This window comes from Dreissena polymorpha, chromosome 8, assembly GCF_020536995.1.
Source record: "Dreissena polymorpha isolate Duluth1 chromosome 8, UMN_Dpol_1.0, whole genome shotgun sequence".
Classification (NCBI taxonomy): domain Eukaryota; kingdom Metazoa; phylum Mollusca; class Bivalvia; order Myida; family Dreissenidae; genus Dreissena; species Dreissena polymorpha.
The window spans coordinates 17,864,723-17,886,157 of record NC_068362.1 but is presented as its reverse complement, the minus strand read 5'-3'; the positions used below and the strand labels follow the sequence as shown (position 1 = coordinate 17,886,157).

General features: G+C 36.4%; 1 protein-coding gene and 1 long non-coding RNA gene across 4 annotated transcripts in view; both read left to right on the top strand.

Moving 5' to 3' along the window:
* The window catches only part of LOC127841632 (neurobeachin-like), a 232,466-nt gene that overhangs the window by 37,403 nt on the left and 173,628 nt on the right, over positions 1-21,435 (top strand). For 2 of the 3 annotated variants that reach the window (XM_052370614.1, XM_052370616.1), the window contains exons 7-13: positions 4,222-4,348; positions 6,781-6,900; positions 8,057-8,203; positions 8,889-8,945; positions 10,964-11,104; positions 14,483-14,628; positions 15,496-15,516. In XM_052370614.1, coding sequence (XP_052226574.1) covers positions 4,222-4,348; positions 6,781-6,900; positions 8,057-8,203; positions 8,889-8,945; positions 10,964-11,104; positions 14,483-14,628; positions 15,496-15,516 — 759 coding nt within the window. The remainder of the gene's footprint in view (positions 1-4,221; positions 4,349-6,780; positions 6,901-8,056; positions 8,204-8,888; positions 8,946-10,963; positions 11,105-14,482; positions 14,629-15,495; positions 15,517-21,435) is intronic. The other variant, XM_052370615.1, reaches the window with a different exon arrangement.
* LOC127841645 (uncharacterized) lies at positions 16,827-17,950 on the top strand. Its single transcript, XR_008031192.1, has 2 exons — positions 16,827-17,133; positions 17,592-17,950. It is a non-coding gene; the product is annotated as an uncharacterized LOC127841645 (long non-coding RNA).

Genomic DNA, 21,435 nt, shown 5'->3' with positions numbered 1-21,435 from the left:
GGCTGACGAGGTCAAAGCGTAGTCCGTTTCGCTACGACGTCGAGTATATGTTTTACTACGAAAACATTGTTTAAATACACATGACATCGAGAACGGATAAGTCGAAAATTGTGTTTAAAACATGTAAGATTATGATTTTGTAATAACAAAACTCTGAATTTAAGCACAATGTCATTTCATAGGTCTGTTACATCAAATTATAATCCAAGATGTGTCTCGTTTATGCGGTTAAACATGAAATAGACCGCTGATTTATCAAACCGAAGTCAAGTTTCACTTTTAAAAAATGCAATTAAGGTTTACAACTGTGTTTAATTGACACAATTTTACAATTTCCATATTGATCTATGTATTGTTAAGCCACTGGGGTGTTTAGAAATGTGTAGGGTGACCCAGTTATCAGAAATAAAGGCTACATATTATTATAAGGCATGATCATGTCTCTGACAGCATACGCATATGCCTCGCTACGACAACGCTTTAGCGTGCATGCGTTTCTCACATAAGACGTATTGGTTATCTCTCAAAGGCAAAATAAAGAAGAAAAAAAATTAATACAGAGTCATGGAGTGGCTGGATGTTTCCTTTGAGACAGAGGTAGTAACAACGGCACAACATGATCCGAAGCGCACAGTCGACATGGTAATGCACATTATTATGATATAATTACATTCACGACTAGGCCAAAGGAAACGATTAAAATCGAAAATCCATATATAAGATGACAGTTGAGAGTCGAGAACCTAATGTCGTCGGTCTCAATAAAAATGACGCATCTTCACCTTTTGACAATCCCTTATACGTTCATTTTGATAGAGACCGACGATAGGTTTTCAGCATACGGTACTCTTTATCAAATGACATTCGATTCTCGTTATTCCCAACTCGCTTATCTCGAAACTCTGCTTATGTCAAAGTAAATCCCATGTTCCAACTTCGATCATTATTTATCTCATACGGATTTTGATTTTTACATTGTATATATCAAAGCGATTTTCTTGAAAATCGGTAATCGTCAACTAATTTTGAGGTGAATTTCATGTTCGTATACATGATTGTACCTGTAAAATCCACACCTGTAACAGCCGTAAGGTGTGGAAAGTAGGACCCCAATGGCACAAATCCGCAATTGCATAATCAATATATTGTTGTAAAGTTGTGGCAGTGGGTTTCTGTCACAGGTTATTGTTAACTGCGTACATGACGGCCGGTAAATTTACTTCGTGTTACAATGCGGTTAAGGCCCAGTCTCACTATGATGCCGGCGGAGCCCCAGTGCGTGATCAGGCATCTACCGGGATGAACCGGGGCCCTACCGGGATGAACCGGTGCTCCACCGGGATAAACCGTGGACGACCGGGGACAACCGGTGCTCCAACGGGAAAGTATTAAAATGTTTAATACCTCCGGGATGAACCGGGAGTCACCGGGTAGGACCGGCAACGACCTGCGTGGCACCTGGAACAACCGGGACTGTACCAGGAACAACCGGGACTGCACCTTAGCTCCACCGGGGCCCAAAACCACCCCGGCAGAGCTACGGCAACGCCCCGGTTAATGCCGGCAGAGTCCCTTTATAGCTACGTTACATAAGTAAACCGGTGCTCTGACGGTACCGTCCCGGTTGTTCCCGATGCAGTCCCGGTTGTTTCCAGTGCCAAGCCGGTTATTGCCGGTCCTTCCCGGTAACTCCTGGTTCATCCCGGAGGTATTAAACATTTTAATACTTTCCCGTTGGAGCCCCGGTTGTCCCCGGTTAAACCGGGGCGTTGCCGCAGCTCTGCCGGGGTCTGATGCCGGTATAACCCCGGTGAGTGCCAACGTAGTGACGGTATACCGGGGCTCTGCCGGGACTCTGCAGGCTTTCACCGGGTTCAACCTTTTCGTTTGGATGTTCATGCGCACAGTGAAGCACGGCATCTTTTGCACTGGGAAATGGCAGTCTGCAGTAACTGAAAACTGCATGTGATATGTCCAGAAATGGATACAGAAACTTCGTTGAGCAACCTATACATTATATTTGTACTTCGTTGCGCAACCAATACATACTCTGTGCGAAACCTTTACATAAAACGACTTGTAATTTCCTTCGAAACAAAGAATTTGCATAATTAAAATATATGTTCGTAACCTGTTTTGTACTTTAAAATGTGTAATGTACACTGAATCGAAGTAAAATGTAGTTTTATTTAATTTAAGTTACCGTAATAGGCTAATTTAACAGAATAACCACCTTATGCATTGCTTCAAATCAAAATATTTCGATTTTAGCTCAAAATAAACTTAAAGGTTGCAACTACGTGCATTTGTTATTAGTTTGTTATTGAAAATAAGTACCTACCATTACTGGATGTTCCGTTCTCTAATCCATAAACACCAGAAAATATGGAACTCGCCTGATTAAGTAGTGTATTTACACCATGTTTTCGTAGTAAAACATATACCCGACGTCGTAGCGAAACGGACTACGCTTTGACCTCGTCAGCCCCCAGTGGCTTGGGCCTAGGATCATGAAACTTCATAGGTACATTGATCATGACTCGCAGATGACCCCTATTGATTTTGAGGTCACTACACTAGGTCAAAGGTCAAGGTCACGGTGACTCGAAATAGTAAAGTGTTTTTTTGAATGATAATGCAAGAATGCATACGCTGCCAACAGGGACCACTCTGAACAATATTACTGAAGCAACTGGTCTGTAATCCTAAATCTATAATTATCAGTCCAATGAAATATCATCCTTTTAGTAAAATACAGTGGATCAGTAAAAATATTATCAGAATATGAGATTTTTTTGTATATTTTGTTTATTAAATATTGTGTTAATGTTTAATTTTGTTAATTAATATAAATATAAGCAGGACAGGGGAGGTAATACACTACAGGGGAAACAAATGCAATAAGTTTGAATTTATTGTTACAGATTTGCCTCCCTTGTAATATATTTAAATTTTACCAAATGTAAGGCTAACTGCATTTTTGTAATGCATACTACTACTACTACTACTACTACTACTGCTGCTGCTGCTGCTGCTGCTGCTGCTGCTGCTGCTGCTGCTGCTGCTGCTACTACTACTACTACTACTTCTTCTACTACTACTACTACTACTTCTACTACTGCTCTACTACTACTTCTACTACTACTACTACTACTACTACTACTACTACTACTACTACTACTACTACTACTACTACTACTACTTCTACTACTACTATATCTTCTGCTATTTCCACCACCACCACCACCACCACCACCACCACCACCACCACCACCACCACCACCACCGCCGCCGCCACCGCCGCCGCCGCCACCACCACCACCACCACCACCCACCACCACCACCACCGTATTCACACAATGGCTGCTACTACAACTTATAGCCCATGTAGGGGGGCATGCATGTTTTACAAACAGCCCTTGTCTGTTTTCACTTGGTTCGCAAAGATTGTAGACCTTCCCTGTTCTGGTAACACATTGTTTAAGCAAATATCTTAGTACCTGTCTATTGTTGAAACATATGGTGTTTGTTTTAAAAGATTGTAGACCTTAGCTTTTCTGGTTAAACTCGGACCTCAAACATTTTTTTTTAAACCTGACATGTTTATAATTAACAGCCGAAAATTATTGTAATTGATTGCTTTTTTTCAGAACAGTTCACAAAAGCATCCTTCATGTATAGGTCCATGGAAGTTAAATTTCCTTGAATTTATAGATAATCAATATATTCTTTAAAGATGTACAAGTTTGTAATGGTAGCTTTTTAAAAGTCAGATACAGTAAGTATGCTTTTAATCTGTTTACATTTAAGGATAATCTGAAAGATTTTTAGTAACACTTTTTGGTTGAAATGTTATTGTGCCATACCGGTTTTACCGGAGGTGACTTATAGTTTGCGCTCTGTGTGTCTATGAGTCTGTGAGTTTGTCTGTCTGTCTGTCACAGTTTTCTGGGTCCTGCAATAACTTAAAAAGGTCTTCATATTTTTTCATGAAACTTGAAACATGGATAGATGGCAATATGGACATTATGCACGTCATTTCATTTTGTTCCTACGTCAAAAATTCTGGTTGCTATGGCAACCCAAACAAATTCTGACAATGGTGGAGCCGGAAGGGGACATTTATTGCTTGACAATAGTCTTGTTTATTAATAGCTTCATTATACAATTATTTAATTTACAATACTCAGGGATTAAGATATTGTTGAATGTTATTTTCAGTTTCCATACAAACAAGGGAGTGGGCTACTCCGCCCATTTCCTAGGCAATGCCCTAGTTATCACCTCTATGAAGGTCAAGGGAAAAGGTTTCCAGCACTGTGTCAAATACGAGTTCCAGCCTAGAAAGGTACATTATATTAGTTTCTACATTTATCTACATACACTAAGCAAAAGTAAAAATGGATTTTTATGTCCCCCACCACTATAGTTGGGGACATATTGTTTTTGCCCTGTCCGTTGGTTTGTTGGTTTGTTTGCCCCAACTGAAACATTTTGCAATAACTTTTGAAATATTGAAGATAGCAACTACATGTATATATTTGGCATGCATGTGTATCTCATGGAATTGCACATTTTGAGTGGTGAATCATCCTTCAAAATCAAAGGTCAAGAAAACAAACCCAATGGAAGTAATAAGCTTTATAGGGAGATTATCTGAACCTGCCAAATAATAAAAAAATAAAATAAATCTAAGTGGCGCAGTAGGGGTCTTAGTGTTTCTGACAAACACATATCTTGATGTTCATGTATTCCTTAATTATAGTAAACAACTTTGTTAAGCCTCAGTTGCTTATACAGTAGACTCTCTGTAAACGGAACGGTCTGGGGACCGGCCTGATCGTCCGGTTTTCAGAGAGTTCCGGTTTACCAAGAGTAGGCATATTGCTGAATTATACATTGTATGCATCGTGTACAAAATCATATAAGAATAAAACAAATCATATACATTTGCATGAATCATGTGATAACTATACTCATGTAATGTTTATAGTAATGTGTTTTTATTCGACTAAAAGCAAAAAAACAACATTTTATACCGATTTTAGATTTTTAATACTGAAGATGCGTTTGAAATAAAGAAAAGGCAATCAATGAATTTGCAGACAGATGGGTGGATATTTAACGGTCATATTTCTCACAGGTTTATCTGACAAACTCACAAACAACCATTCAGGCGTTAAAAACATGGCTACATGTATGAGATCTTTTAAACTACCCGAGAAGATCACAAGAAAGTGCTCGTCGCAACGGCATGCATTAATTTTGTAATTAAATTGTTTATCATAAGACGATCGCGGCAATCACTTTTTGGTGTTACCGCACCTCTATAATAGACATTCACAGTTTGTTTTACCGTAGGTTTCCACGTATAGCACGCTCCCGTGTATAGCGCGCAGGCTGTTTTTTAAATGCAAAAATGGAGAAAAAAATATTTAAAGACAATAAAACCACCAAATTGGACCGAAAATGGCCGCCATTTTACTATAGCACAATCCAATAATCCTGGGCATTGGAAAGCTTAATTAAGCATTCAAAATAGGAAGCGTCATTATGATTAGGAGCATGGGTTGCATAGCACTATGCTTTTCTGACAATATTGTAATTTTCTAGCAAAAGATTAATAGTCCACGTGCATTTCGTGAAAAATGTGAAAAAATAAGAATTAGTGTACATCGTGTGATTTTTCCTCGGGAAAAGCATGGGCATTACCGGTAAATTTGAATGTCGCATGGGAGACAGGCATATCGTTGTTGAGGTACACCACTGTTGAACGTTCAATATTAATACACACAAAATGCGATTGCATATCTTCATGTTCTCACGTGTCAACTAGTGTCTCAAATGTCAATTAGCGTCTTAACAAGTCATGGCACATATTACTCAATAACATCTGCCAATTAAGAAGTGCAAAATGACCCCCTTTCACACCTACCGTATCCCGCAAAAAAGACCTCGTTCGCACCTACCCTTGCTCTCTCTCCGGAATGTCGACAACAATCCCCACTGGAATTCATCAGTAAAGAAGTGTAAAAACACAAACAAATAAATGTCCGCAAGTTTATTCAAACGAATTAGTTTTTTACCAAAACTTCTTCTACCGCATTCATATCTACCAGTAGCGACTTCTTGTTGTTTCGACAATGGCCCCTCAGTCTGTACGATTATAGGGTGGTAGTTTTCGGGGAAAAAACATGGCGGCCATTTTGATTATTTAAGATTACACAACATATTTTTTACCAATTTAGCAGCCAGGATAGCGTTGTATCAATGTATAGCGCGCACCAGCTTTTTAATTTGAATAATGGAGGTAAAACACTGCGCGCTATACGTGGAAACCTATGGTACATTATTTAATCAGACTTCATTAGCGCGGAAACGACTTGACACCTTTATGGTATGTTTAATCCGATTATCAATAATCGCGTAAGCGGAATGTGTGACACCGCACGCGCCGTGCTGACTAGGTATTGTAATTTACACGCCTCAGGCATCTTGAGAATTTAGACCGTCCGGTGTACTCAATGTATTTTACGTTGAAAATGACGAAATTCAAGGCGATTTCCGTACGGTTTCCAGTTTTGAGAGAGTTCCGTTTATTCAACATTTTTTAACAAAGAAAAAGAAGGGGAAAATACAGGTCTGGCTCAACCGTTCGGAATCGGGAGATTTCCGGTATTCGGAGAGTCTACTGTATTTAAGTTCAACAAATGTCTGCCATATAGCTTGCAATTGTAAATGTCAAATACACATATTAAGTATTCTCACCCTTTCATGCAGTGGTACATGGTGAGTGTGGTGTTTGTGTACAACCGGTGGAGCAAGTCTGAGATACGTTGCTACGTTGACGGACAGCTCGCCTCAGGAACAGACATGTCATGGCTGGTCAGCTCCTCTGATGTGAGTACACACTGGCCTGGCTCCGCAAGTATTGACCAATGTGAATTGTATTTTCATTAATTTACATTTGAGTTTCGGCTTTCTTGGCTGAATATTCAACATGAAGGCTGTAATTTAGTGGTTGTATTATGGGATACTTACATTGTAGATACGTGTTTTGACGCATTTGTAGCCCCTAAGAAAGTTATATTCAATTGAATACCTTTCTTACTAGATTCAAGTTTTAAAGGCTTCATTTCCAACCCTTAGATACTGGACCATAGATTTTACTGATGAGCAGCAAACAGCATAAAACCTGAACAGACTGCGAGTTACTCGCAGGCTGTTCTGGTTTTATGCTGTTTGCACATAGCCATTTTCACTTTGCTTCTTATAAGGGAAAGCGTTAAACTAAGTCGTTTGTTCAAGTATTGACCAATGTGAGTTGTATTCACATTTGAGTTTAGTTTTTCATTGCTGAATATTCAACATGAAGGCTCAGGCCGCAAGTGAGTGGTTGTATTATGGGAAAGGGCCTGTATCCCCCCAAACATTTCTTAAACTCAATTCTAAAAATAAAAATATTCTGAAATATTCTGTGTTTTAATTGTATTATTTTGTTCAATATGACACAGACTTTAACAACACTTATTTCAAAATTCTTAAGATATAATAATTTATTTGTGGCATGTGTACCATGTATTTATTCAAATGCTGAACATATTTTTATTAGTTCAAAATCTTTTCTTTATTATTAAGTATTAGAATTCTTGGTGAATATGTGCCCATGAAAATTTTAGAATTGAGAATAATCAATACTCTTACACCCGTTATAAAATATTTACAGTGGAAAGATTTCCAGAATATTTTAAAGCACTGGTACTTTTATGGGGTTTTGACAAAGCCCTTATGTATCCTTATTTCAAACGATTATTTTCAATACTTTCCAGCCTTTCCAGCCTTTGAGTTTAGTTTCAAATTGTAGAAGGAAAGTATTTTGCTGAGAATTGTTTTTATTGCAAAATATTCCTTATATTTTTGCAAATGAAAATGAGTCTTTCTATTCAATTTAAGCTGAGATTGTTTTTGAATTATTTTGTTTCCATGTTGAAAACTAGTTGGCAAGAATGTATCTACTATATTGAAAGCTGTTTCAATTTACATCCATCGATTTCAGCCATTTGACAAGTGCTTCATTGGAGGCAGTTCAGATGGTGACACGGACCACATGTTCTGTGGTCAGCTATCTACTGTGTACGTGTTGAGTGAGGCTCTGTTCCCTCAACAGCTGTCTGCCATACATGAACTGGGGCCCAGCTATAAGGTATGTACATGTAGTACAGTAGAACACTGTTTTCTACAGTTTGGAAATAGGGCAGAGCTTATCAGATTGGGAAAACTGCTTATTTTTTATAAAAATTCGAACATTGGCATCTTTTTCTTCTAATTCTAAATATTCTTAAAAATGAAGAATAAAAGTGTTTTTGATATTTTATTCACTAAGGTCCATCTTATAGAGCTGATTTTGGCCATAAACTAAATATTGCAATTAATTTATAAAATGGGGGAGGAGAGTACCTTCAATTGGGAGTGATAGGCATTGGTTTGCGAAGAATGTTTACTTTTTTAGTTTGGGAATTGAGCCGTATTTGACTAAAAAGTATATGTGGAGATCTCTGGAGACACTAACTACTTGTCAGCTGTCGAGTCTGTACATGTTCGGTCAGTCAATGTCCTCTCAGCAGGTGTAGGTTAAACTTGAACTGGAGCATAATTGCATGCATGGTACTTTATTTACTCCCTCTTAAAAAAAAGTTAAAATAAGATGTGTGCCGACTTTGACTTGTTCAATCAGAATGAGATTCTAGGGAAGTCTTAGTTGGCATAAGAGGAAGTTATTTATTTGTATAAATATTTTAAATTTAAACACAATGATTAAAAAATGTTTTAACTAATCACCCAATACAACCTACTAGTGGAGTTTTGATAATTATCTTGATCTATTGCAGAGTCAATTCCGTTTTCCCAATGAGAGCATAGTACGTCTATCAGAAACAGCTCAGAAGGTGAGTGGGTTGGAAACTTGAAATCTCAATTTTGTTTAGCCAACATTATCATTCACAATTCATGTTTTTACCAGGGACAACACTTTCCGCTTTTATGGTACTTTATGTTTTCAGAAAGTCTCTTGTTAGCAAAAATTCAGTTTATGCAGAAAGTGTCGTCCCTGATTAGCCTGAGCAAACTGCACAGGCTAATCAGGGACAACACTTTACACACATGCATTAAACCCCCTTTTCACAGAGAGCAGCTGATATACATTTTTATCATACCACCGCATTGATATCTGCTTGATATAGCGTTGCCTGATATATTTTTATTATATCATGGTCAACAGGAAGTTCTTATATCAGTCAATGTTTGGAGTTACGTGGGATTTGCAATAAAGTCAACAATTTCAACATGAATCAGGTTCAACAAAACAAACAATTTGATACCAAGAAGGTACATATTTTATTCTAGTGTAAAGCCATAAATCACAAAAACGTTTATTTTTTAAATATCACCACAGCCCGCACTACAGAAGTTAAAATTAAATGACATCTTCAATGGGGCAATAAATCTTAAATATCGATATAGTCATTGCACTCGCAAGTGTTGCACAGAAAGTCAAGACAAATGATTACTGTCTGCTAATCCTGAACTATTTAAACAAACGATTTAACACGCTTATGTCAATATTGACACCATCATCAAAATGTCAATTTCAATACACATCTTCAAAATGGCATCTCCAAACTATTCGGCGAAGTGTGTTTTTAGATTAAATTTGTCGCTTCAGTCCATTCCTGATCTCCAATTCAAGACGTTTATAATAAAAGCGGGCGTACTCTTCCCATTCGTAGTGCAAACAACCTTTTTTCTCTATACAATGTTAAAATAAGCGATTATTCGTGTCGTCTTTTTTAACGCCGTTGCTACATTATGTCAACGTGTTAAAGCTGGATCAGTAAAATTAGCGGGGATCTGTATATTTTAAATATAAAAAATTGGGTTGTTTTGCAGATTTTTAAGAAAATGTGGTATGATAAACAGAAAAACAGGTTACTGTCCCATCGTTTTGTAAAATATCAGACTCTGCACGAATAAAATAACGGCTGGGCAAGCCTCGCCGTTATATTATTCTAAGCCTCGCCTGATATATTAAAAAACGATGGGACAGTTACCTTTTATTCTCTATCTATCACACCACAATGTGTAATTGCTAAATATTGTACTTTAAAATGGAGCTTTTGTGGCTCTATTTTTAGAGAATTTAATGGTGGTACAAATAAATCTACCTGTGAAAGGTACTTTCTAGAATTGTGTTGAGAAAAAGATGCAGCCAACTCAACTATTGTTTTACCTGTTGTTAATTTGTGTATTAATCTTTCAATTGGGAGCATAAGCCCTTCCATAAACACGTGTGTGTGCTTACCTTGAATCAAATATAACTAAAAAGTCATATCATTATAATACTTTTATAGCATCAGATAAACCTAACCTTGTCTGACACAAGGTTACAATATACTAAATACTCGTTTCATGTAGGGCTGTACTCTCTAAAAAAATATCATAGTTGACTTGAAGGCACGTTTTACACCTTAAACTATTGTTCGGGTTTTATCTTTCGGAGATAATGGTAGGGCATAAATAGGTGTTCACGACCGAATCCCTGAAATATGATAAACTTGGAGACTTTAGTAAAGCTTGCACTAATAAAGGTTACATTCCACTAAGAAACGGCCGAAAAAAAGAGTTCTTTTTTGGTTTGAACATGACATATCTTTTTTATTGCATAAATCGATTCCGCTGAGAATGGCCTTTAAGAAAAGGTATGGTTATGGGGGTGTCTCTATGAGCAAAATGTTGAATTTATTTTCGCTCAAAGATGTCGCTTTTACATTGAATTATATAGGGAAACTATTTAGTATATTGTGACCACAATTGTTAGATTGGCAAAGGCAGTGACAAGGGAGACTACTCAAACTCACCTGCTTTTTGGGGTTACATTCCACTTATACAATGTAATTTTCTATTGCAGTTGCTGTATGATGGCAAGTTGACGACCATCATCATGTTCATGTACAACCCGATAGCCTGCGACGCCCAGCTGTGCCTGGAGTCCTCACCAAAAGGCAATGTCAGCCACTTCCTGCACTCACCACACGCCATGATGTCAGGGGTACGACCATATATTGAAATTAACCCATTCCCGCTCAAAAGAACAGTGAAAATGGCTATATGCAACAAGCATGAAACCAGAACAGCTTGCGCGTAACTCGCAGTCTGTTCAGGTTTCATGCTGTTTGCTTCACATCAGTATCTTAGGAATGAAGCCTTACAAATTTGAATCTAGTTAGACAGGTCTTTACTTTGATTTGATATTCTGAGGGATTAAAAATAGGTGAAAATGCGTAAATTCCTACAAAACTTTCATACTTGCATGGGTGATGTCGCTGAATACTATCAACACACCATCATCACCTGACCTGGTCTTGAAGTTGGCCTACTTTTGGACTAATTCAGGAGATCATAATGCTTGGTTAACTCAAATTAACCATTTTGTCTAGCATCAATACCACTTCTTGAACAGCTTTGCTACTGGAATAAATGTTTAGTATGAACAATGTCAACACCTCCACATTACTTGACCTCAGTTTGTCCTGGACATGACCATATTTTAGACTTTGACTGATTTACATGGCCTGTTGATCGATACTGATAAGGCTTCCGCTTGGGGAATCAGCATTTATTGGATGCAGCAACTCTTATCGTCTGGTGTAGCTGTTTTTGCTTTTTGTTTTTATTTTTATAGTTTCATCCAGTGATGTCACAGTTATACTACCAATGTTACTAACATTGAGTTATTTCATTTGCAATATGTGCCCATTATACCAACACATATATATGTTCAAGGGTTTTGGTATTCTCTTTTTTAACCAGGTTTTCCGAAGGAAAAAACTGGTTATTAGATTGGCGAATGCGGGCGGGCGGGCTGGCTGGCTGGCTGGCTCGCTGGCTGGCTGGCTGGCTGGCTGGCTGGCTGGCGGGCTGGCGGGCGGGCGGAACAAGCTTGTCCGGGCCATAACTATGTCGTTCATTGTCAGATTTTAAAATCATTTGGCACATTTGTTCACCATCATTGGACGGTGTGTCGCGCCAAATAATTACGTTGATATCTCCAAGGTCAAGGTCACACTTTGAGTTCAAAGGTCAAAAATGGCCATAAATGAGCTTGTCCTGGCCATAACTATGTAATTCATTGTGAGATTTTAAAATCATTTGTTACATTTGTTCACCATCATGGGACGGTGTGTCGCACGAAAGAATCATGTCAATATCTCCAATGTCAAGGTCGCCACGACTAAAAATAGATTTTTTTTAAAAACAAACTTACAAAGGGGGTTAATTTTGTTTGTTCATTTCAAAAGTTCAGTTTGAGTTTTCTCCCTTTATCAGATTTTTTTTTCACAATGAAAACCTGGTTTTGTGACAATTTTGTCCCTTGTTTAAACATTTAAAATGGGATAAATGACATATCAGGTGTGGATTTTGTCCATGGTCCTGTATACAAAATGTTGTATTTTAATTCTATTTAACATCGCCCACTTCATGAATGCTTTAAATGATTGTTTCTTCTAAATATCGAGGTCCCGTATGATTTTCAAATAAATACGGAATATTATGCCAGTCAATTGTTCCAAGAGTTTGCATCACTCGAGTGGCTTGTGTGATGAAGTATCACACGAGAGGCGGAGCCTCGAGGCAGAGCCTCAAGTGTGATGCGAAATAGCGCAAGCCACAAGAGTGATACAAACTCTTGGAACAATTGACTAGCGTAATATTTCCCTTATTATATACAACAACTAACGAAAACAGTTAACATTTGTATTTTTTACTTTAACAAAACTGACAAAACAATGACTAAAATGGTACGCCATAGTTTATTTAAGACGCGTATGAATACAGTTTATGTAAATTAACGTGTAAACATGCGAACCGGGAAAACACAGGTTTCCGACATGCTTACCTTTATGCCATCGTTAATCCAATGTTTGTAACAATTAAGGTGACAACTTTAATCCGATGTTTATAACAAAAACATTGAAACAATATGCACTTACACTTCTATCTTACATGTCTTTATCAAAACTTAGTTTAAACCACACTATTTTATTGTATTCCTATCGAAATATACATTTATGCATGATAAACACACACTCCAAAATATGTTTTGAATTTGTTCGATGTTTTTAACAAATAGTTTACTGTTAAAAAACACCACGTCCGACAGGTCCTTAAATTCCATAGACTTTAGATAAAACTATTGTGTTTCGTCACAGAAATGACGTCACACGATGTTCAATGTAATATATTTCGTAATATAAAATATTTTTATTTTCGGTGCGCGTAATATGACGTCATTAAATGGGTCGAAGTAGTCCGGCTAGTATGGTAATACAGAATTGGAAACAGCAAGTAGCGTAATACGGGATTTTTTATTTCAACGATTGATACAACCTGTATTTTGTTAAAAGCATTAAACAGGTATATAATAACATGAATTGTTTGCGTTTATAAACTTTTGATGGTAATATTGATATTACAGGCAAAATATAATGTGAGTTTTTTTGTTATAAAGTTTTTGTTATTTTATGTTATGTTTGATAATGATTGGTTTGTTTTGTGCATGTTTATGTTAAAAACTTCATTTTTTGTTTAGGTTGATATTGTTTAAGGTTTAGGGATATGAAAAAACAAATGTGTAGCTCAACTATTAGGAGCTCTGGTTCTCACCTATTTGTTTTCGAAGCCATTATAATGCTGCGGTTAAGGTTTGCATGCCACCGGTATCTGGAGCTACTCTAGGTATTCAATCTAGACTTCATTCTTGTCCTCAGGGTCATATAGTCACTGACAAAAGTCCACAATTTTGGTCTGTTTGTAAATTGAATTATGTGCATGCTATTTTGGTGTATGCGATAAGTATGGTTTTATTAAAGTCAGAAAAGCACCGTAATGTATGTTGAATATTTGGAATGGTTTAATATAATTAAGCAGTTTAGATATATTTTATTTCACTTGAATGCAGAATGTTTATCAATTGCTCAGAATTTTATCTTGGATTCACTATTTGTGGTTGTTGGTTTGTGATGAAATTAGATGTGATCAAGCATTTTTAATACCCACTAAAATTATTTGTTGAAATAAAAAATGACCCTTAATTAAAAAAACACAATTTATATATATTAAGCAGCTTTGTGTAGTACAATAACTTATATTAAGAACATTTTAAGAATTGTGAATGTACTATTAACATTTTAATAATTTGAGCCTTGTTCTGTAAAACTGGGCTGAATTCATGTGTGTTAAGTGTTGTCCCAGATTAGCCTATCCACGCATATTAATCTGGCACAACACTTACCACCTCAATTTGATATTGCCTAAAAAAACTTACTTTAAAGGAAAAATACAGTAATAATGGACAGTTTTGTCCTTCATTAGCAGTGCAGTCTGCTAATCTGGAGGACACTCCAAACTGCTGTTCATTTGCTTGCAGGAGGTGAAGTCAGTGATTACCCATTCCATACACAGTACTCTTCATTCTTTGGGTGGGGTACAGATCCTGTTCCCCCTATTTGGACAGTTGGACTTGCCTGTCTGCCAGACAAAGGGCACATCCTCAGCCGTGGAACATTCCACTTGGTACGTTTTGGTAGAACACCATTAATGACATACATGCCATATTTTTTGCAGGCAATAAGAGGACATGTTTGACAATTTTGCAGGGCATTAGACATTTTACTGACACATGTTGATATTGTCAAATAATTCTTTGTCTGCAAAAACAAACTTGCAAATCAGATCAAATTGGTTTTAAAGCTTTAGTCCTTAAAATAATTTTAAATCTATATGAATATAATAAAAATCTTAAAATTACATGCACTTACATATTTTATAATGTTTATTTCATAAAATAAAATTATACTATGTATTTTAATCCTGACATTTAAATAATAACACAAAACACATCCTTAGAAACACAAACATTTGCATGATTGGCAAATGGTATGGTGACAAGGCAGACTACTGAAATAAACAGGCTTTTATGGGCAACAATCTGTAATTAGCTAATACAGATGTAAATTATCTGATACAAGTGGATGTCCAATGATTCCAACTTTTATTGTCCCCTACCGGTGAAACCGGAGGGGACTTTTGGTTTGCCCTCTGTCAGTCTGTCTGTCAGTCTGTCCGTCAGTCTGTCCGTCACACTTTTTTGGATCCTGCGATAACTTAAAAAGTTCTTCATATTTTTTCATGAAACTTAAAATATGCATAGATGGCAATATGGAGATTATGCACGTCATTTCATTTTGTTCCTACGTCAATAATTATGGTTGCTATGGCAACAAATATAAAAAAATATAAAAATATGACAATGGTGGAGTTTCACCAGTAGGGGACCATATTGCTCGGCAATCTCTTGTTTTAATCCTAACTCTTTATAGTCTAGTAGTATTTAAGCATCTCTGGAATTAACATGTTTGTTTGTATGTTGTTTTATTACAGCAATGCGTATGAGTTGATATTGTAAGTTAATATGCCTTGTCCCGTTAATCCTTTGTTGTCAGCCTTTGAGTGTATTCCATTTGTTAAGCAAAATATGAAATATGTTCTAAATAATATATTAAAATAATCAATGTCGATACTCTCCGTCTATGTCATTTTTCGTCTAAAGGATATTACCTCTAAACATAAATCTAGTCAAGAGGGAAAGTGTTGTCCCTCATTAGCCTGCGCACACATTCAGTATGCCCTGTTCTGTGGAGAGTATGTATTATATTTCATGTTACAATGACGCTTGAGAGATTACTTAAGGTAAAATGAAGTACCTATATTGTGAGGTATTTGTGCATTCAAAGATTGTGTAATTCTCATCGAAAAAATTGTACGAAGTCAAGTTTGAGGTTGTATTGGGAAATACATTTGGGCTCAGGAGATTGTGCTGTGTGTTACCACTGTTTTCAAGTTTGAAATTTTTATCAATACATTTTATTAATGTATTTAATGACATTGAACTCAAATTATACTTACTTATCATAGTGTGTAAACATGAACATTGATCGAAATGGTATCCTGGTGTGGGGTATTTTCGATGGTGTAAGGCTTCTATTGATTAATTCTCATAAGATTGCAAACAGAAACATTAGATTAATGTTGGATATTCAAAATATATATATCAACAACATAGTGAAAAAAAAAACAACAACTGTTAACATGTTTAAGTTTGTTTACTTTTACACGAAACACATGACACTCACTGCGCATGTTCTGTTCATCATGTAGGGTATTTTCAACAGTCACAACTCAATTATACTGCACAAATAAGTTAAGCATCCCCTTACCCATTTAATGGAAAACTTGTATAATTCAATTTTAACTGGAATATTGATTTTATGTTAAGATGTGTCGTGTAATATTAATAATATCCATTTTCATATTGATTTCCAATGATCATTTAATATTCTTTGTGCAATCTGGAAAGATAATTCGATATATCATTCAAATCTAAAGTAATGGTTATTAAAAATGCCAAGTGCTCCAATTACTTAAATACCACAATATGTCACAATATGTTAAATCATGTGTAAGTTAAATATTTTTTTTATAGAATATTGCTGTGTAGGACAGTTTGCATGTGTTTGATATCCTACTAAAATTTGTCTTAAAGTCACCCAATTTTTAGCGAGGCTGTTTTCGAAGAAAACACGAGCTATTGTCATAGCAAGGTCGCCGTCTGCCATAGGCGTAGTGCTAAAACCTTAAAATAGGCCATTACTTTTTATACGCCCGTATAAAATACGGGACGTATTATGTGAAACCCCTTGGCGGGCCGGCGGGCGGCGGGCGGGCGGCGGGCGGAAGGCATCACTTTGTCCGGACTCTAATTCAAATTGTATTCATCCGATCTTCACCAAACTTGGTCAGCAGTTGCATCTAGTTGATATCTAGGCCAAGTTCGAATATGGGTCATGCCGGGTCAAAAACTAGGTCATAGGGTCAATAAGTGCATTTTCAAAGGGGCCACTTTGTCCGGACTCTATTTCAAATTGTATTCATCCGATCTTCACCAAACTTGGTCAGCAGTTGCATCTAGTTGATATATAGGCCAAGTTCGAATATGGGTCATGCCGGGTCAAAAACTAGGTCATAGGGTCAATTAGTGCATTTTTAACGGCGCCACTTTGTCCGGACTCTAATTCAAATTGTATTCATCCGATCTTCACCAAACTTGGTCAGTAGTTGCATCTAGTTGATATCTAGGTCAAGTCCGAATATGGGTCATGCTGGGTCAAAAACTAGGTCAAAGGGTCAATTAGTGCATTTTACTTTGTCCGGACTCTAATTCAAATTGTATAAATCTTATCTTCACCAAACTTGGTCAGTAGTTGCATCTAGTTGATATCTAGGCCAAGTTCGAATATGGGTCATGCAAGGTAAAAAACTAGGTCATAGGGTCAATTAGTCCATTTTCAACAGCGCCACTTTGTCCGGACTCTTATTCAAATTGTATTCATCCGATCTTTACCAAACTTGGTCAGTAGTTGCATCTAGTTGATATCTAGGTCAAGTTCGAATATGGGTCATGTCGGGTCAAGAACTAGGTCATAGGGTCAATTAGTGCATTTTCAACGGCGCCACTTTGTCCGGACTCTAATTCAAATTGTATTCATCCGAAACTTTTAAACAACTTTTTATCCTGCGTCAAAGTGGTATGGGGGTATAAGTCACATTCAGTGACAAAGCTCTAGTTCAAGTTGAATTCACCAAACTTGGTCAGAGGTAGTATATAGATTATATATCAGTCAGGTCTGATTGGAGACATGCAACCGATTAACACATGCAATATTTTTATGCAATATTTTTATCCAGTTTTATTTTGCGATATTTTCATCGGGTTTATTTTTTTCGCGATTTTTGAAACGAGTTATTTTTAACAACATGTTTATTGGTAAGTTTCATTTTTCCTTCAATCTAATCATGATTTCCACAGGTACATGAGTTTTTCACTGTGCATGGGTACTATAGAAAGGCACACGAATCGGGCGTATATTGCTCCGTCATGCGGCGCTCTTGTTAAATATTGAAGATAGCACCTTGATATTTGGCATGCATGTGTATCTCATGGAGCTGCACATTTTGAGTGGTAAAATTTCAAGGTCATCATCATCCTTTAAGGTCTAGGGTGAAAAAAACAAAGTCAAGGGAAGTAATAAGCTTTAAATGGACATAGTTATCTGACTTGCCCACGTATATATTTTTGTTAAATAAATCAAAGCGGCGCAGTAGGCGGCATTGTGTTTCTGACAAACACATTGTGGTAAAAGGTCAAGGTCATCCTTTATGGTCTACGGTAAAAAATACGGATTTAAGGGAAGTAATAAGCTTTAAAAAGGGAGAAAATTATTCAATTTTGAACATAGCCACTTTATATATTTGGCATGCATGTGTATCTCATGGAGCTGCACATTTTGAGTGGTGAATCTACAGTCACGGTAGTGGCTTTTAATTATTTGCTACTAAAATAGAGATTTGTTACAGACAATTATTTTCAAGGGAAGTAATTTATATAATTATAAATCTCATATTATATATTTCCTTACCAAGAATTGAAGTTCTTACTGTACAGATTTATTATTTTGATTATTTATAACCCAAATGATTGATTTGTCAAAGTTTTTTTTTTAAATGATATAATTATAATTTCTTTGATGTTCATTACATACCTGTGGACTTATGTCCATAGATGCATGATCAACTCTGGCTATGATCTGTGATGTCTGACATGGTCATAATTGACATGACGCCTTATCAGTGATCGCTCCGCCCACTTAATCACGTGGCTCAGCGGGAAGAAAACCTAGACAAGCTAACACCAAAATGGCTTCTTTGCCTATAGACTGCATATAGATTTACGCGATATTCCGGATGATTTTATGGACTTGTTTAACACCATATTACACTTGTAAAGGGGTTGATGCCATTTATTTATTTTGCAAATGCAAAAAAATATATGATTAAATAGAACATCAGCTATTTATAACGGGTAAATCGGTACATTAAACACGCTCTCAAACTCTTGCGCGCTTACCGAAATCGAACCCGTTATTACGTGTAATGGTGGTATTTGCAATAAATTAACACTTCACCGGTATTTACCCGTGTTATGAACAAAATTATTACCGAAACATTCCCCCCCTTACCGTGTATTTGACACGAAATAGTGCGTTATAACTGGGAATTCGGTGAAGTTTAACGCGCTTTCTGACGCCGGGTGGGTACCTCAATCCCACATGTTATTGCGTATAAAAGTGATATTAATCATATTAAACATTGCTTATTGGACATTTATCAATCACTATAATTTAAAACGCAAAAACAACACAGTAAGTTTGGACATTGTCTGATATAAAATTAGCGTTGTACGAAATGGAATACGGTCAGGCTATTATAAATTAATAAGGCTACCAATATCAGACGCTCGCGCAGGTACCAACTGCCCCGAAGTTACCGCATTTATTGGTTAACTAATATCAGTAATAATAACTCTTTTACAAAAACATTTATCGATACGTCTTTATTAAAATAATAACAAAATGGTTTTCACTTGTTTCTGACACACAGAAACGCGATTTTTTAACGGGGATTTCGTAAAGTTACACGAATTGGGTACCAAAATTCTAAATTATTTTACATGCACACGTGACATAATACATACTTAATAATGCTTAGTTAATGCTTATATGACATTTCAAGTTTGTGAAATAAATTAATGTTCTTTAAAGGGGATCTCGGTAATTTTTGAAACTTCCACTCGCTCTTGTCAAGACCACTTTGCCGCGTTGGAAATGGTATAAATTTAATTCATCTAACTTAATATCTTTCAGGATACCAAATGCCAGAGTTGCATTAACCCATTTTACACCGTTTTTGCCATATTTCATTTCCTTTTTTAAATCCCAACAAAATAAACGAAACTCGTTTAAAAAATGAGATCTAGGCGTTCGAGCTTCTAGTGTGTATTAAAAGCGTTTATTGGTGACACCACATGAGTGCAAATGTGTAGATACCGTTAATAAGAAAATATATCACATGTCACCTTCAAATAACATGTATGATGTCAATTAAGTGCATTACTATCAGAGTAATAAAACACAGCATGAATTAGGCTTCATGCTGGGTTTTATTTCTCTTTAAGTAATGCAGATGAACCTCGCTTCTGACCTAGTAACTGATAAAACTATTTTAAAAAAAGTGAAATATTATGTGATAATCAGATCGATAACATAAACTTTTTAAATCTGCTAGCATATCCGATAAAAATATATTATAATTGTTTTTGACAGTGTTGACGTTCAGTTGTTCGTGGTGACGACCGCATGTATTTATACATCTCTTACACTTCTCAAGATCTATTTTCGGCTTTGGAAACGATATAAATTAAATGTCACCAACTAATCTTTCAGGATATCGATTGTCCGAGTTACATAATCCCCATTTACACAATGTTTAACCATTTTTAATCAGTTTTTTAAAGAGGAAAACAAAAGAAACTCGTTGGAATATAAGTGAACCTAAACATGTAGCTTGTCTAGAAAATGGCGGACAGGTCGTTGCTAACGAGTGCGCCCGATTAATCGATCTCTGATTGGTGGATCAATTCTAGTGACATCCCCCCCCCCCGGTTGGATTGGACAAAATTCAAGGGAAGTAATAACCTTTAAAGGGAGATGATTTCTATACCTGCCAAATGATAGAGTACCCCACCCATAGAATGCGGCGCAGTAGGGGGCATAGTGTTTCTGACAAACACATCTCTTGTTGGGTCACTATAAGGTCAAAGGTCAAGGTCACTGTGACATCTAAAAAAAAAAAAAAATCTGACAAGCTTTCGCAGCCGAGCCTGGCACCCGTTATGCGGTGCTCTTGTTCTCTTTCACCGTAAATCTTTTTCTGTTGAATAGTATACATGTACAGTCACTATATATTTATACAAAAAAGCATTACCTGACTTTTCTGGAATGTTCTGTGTTTAAAACAGACGAAATGATAACATTGGATTAAATAAAAAAATATTTGAAAGTAAAATGATGAGATGAATATTTAATGGTTATTTTAATTGGATGAAAACAATTGTGTACAAATATGAGTTTGTTTATTTATCGTTTCTTTTGCCGATATCACTTAAATTCGGTCATCTGTTGAATGAACTGTGTGTATGCAAATGAAGTAACATGTGTCTTATGCTGAGCATGGGCAACACGTGTTTACCATGGAAAATTTGTGATCGTCGAAATTACCCCTTCGTCGAAAATACCTTACGCCATGATATGTAAATCATTTGTCAGGGTATGTTTATGGTACTTACATTTGAGGTTATTATAAGCATTCCAAAATCCCTTATATCGTTATATATTTTTATGTTGTTAGGCATATCTCACTATGTAC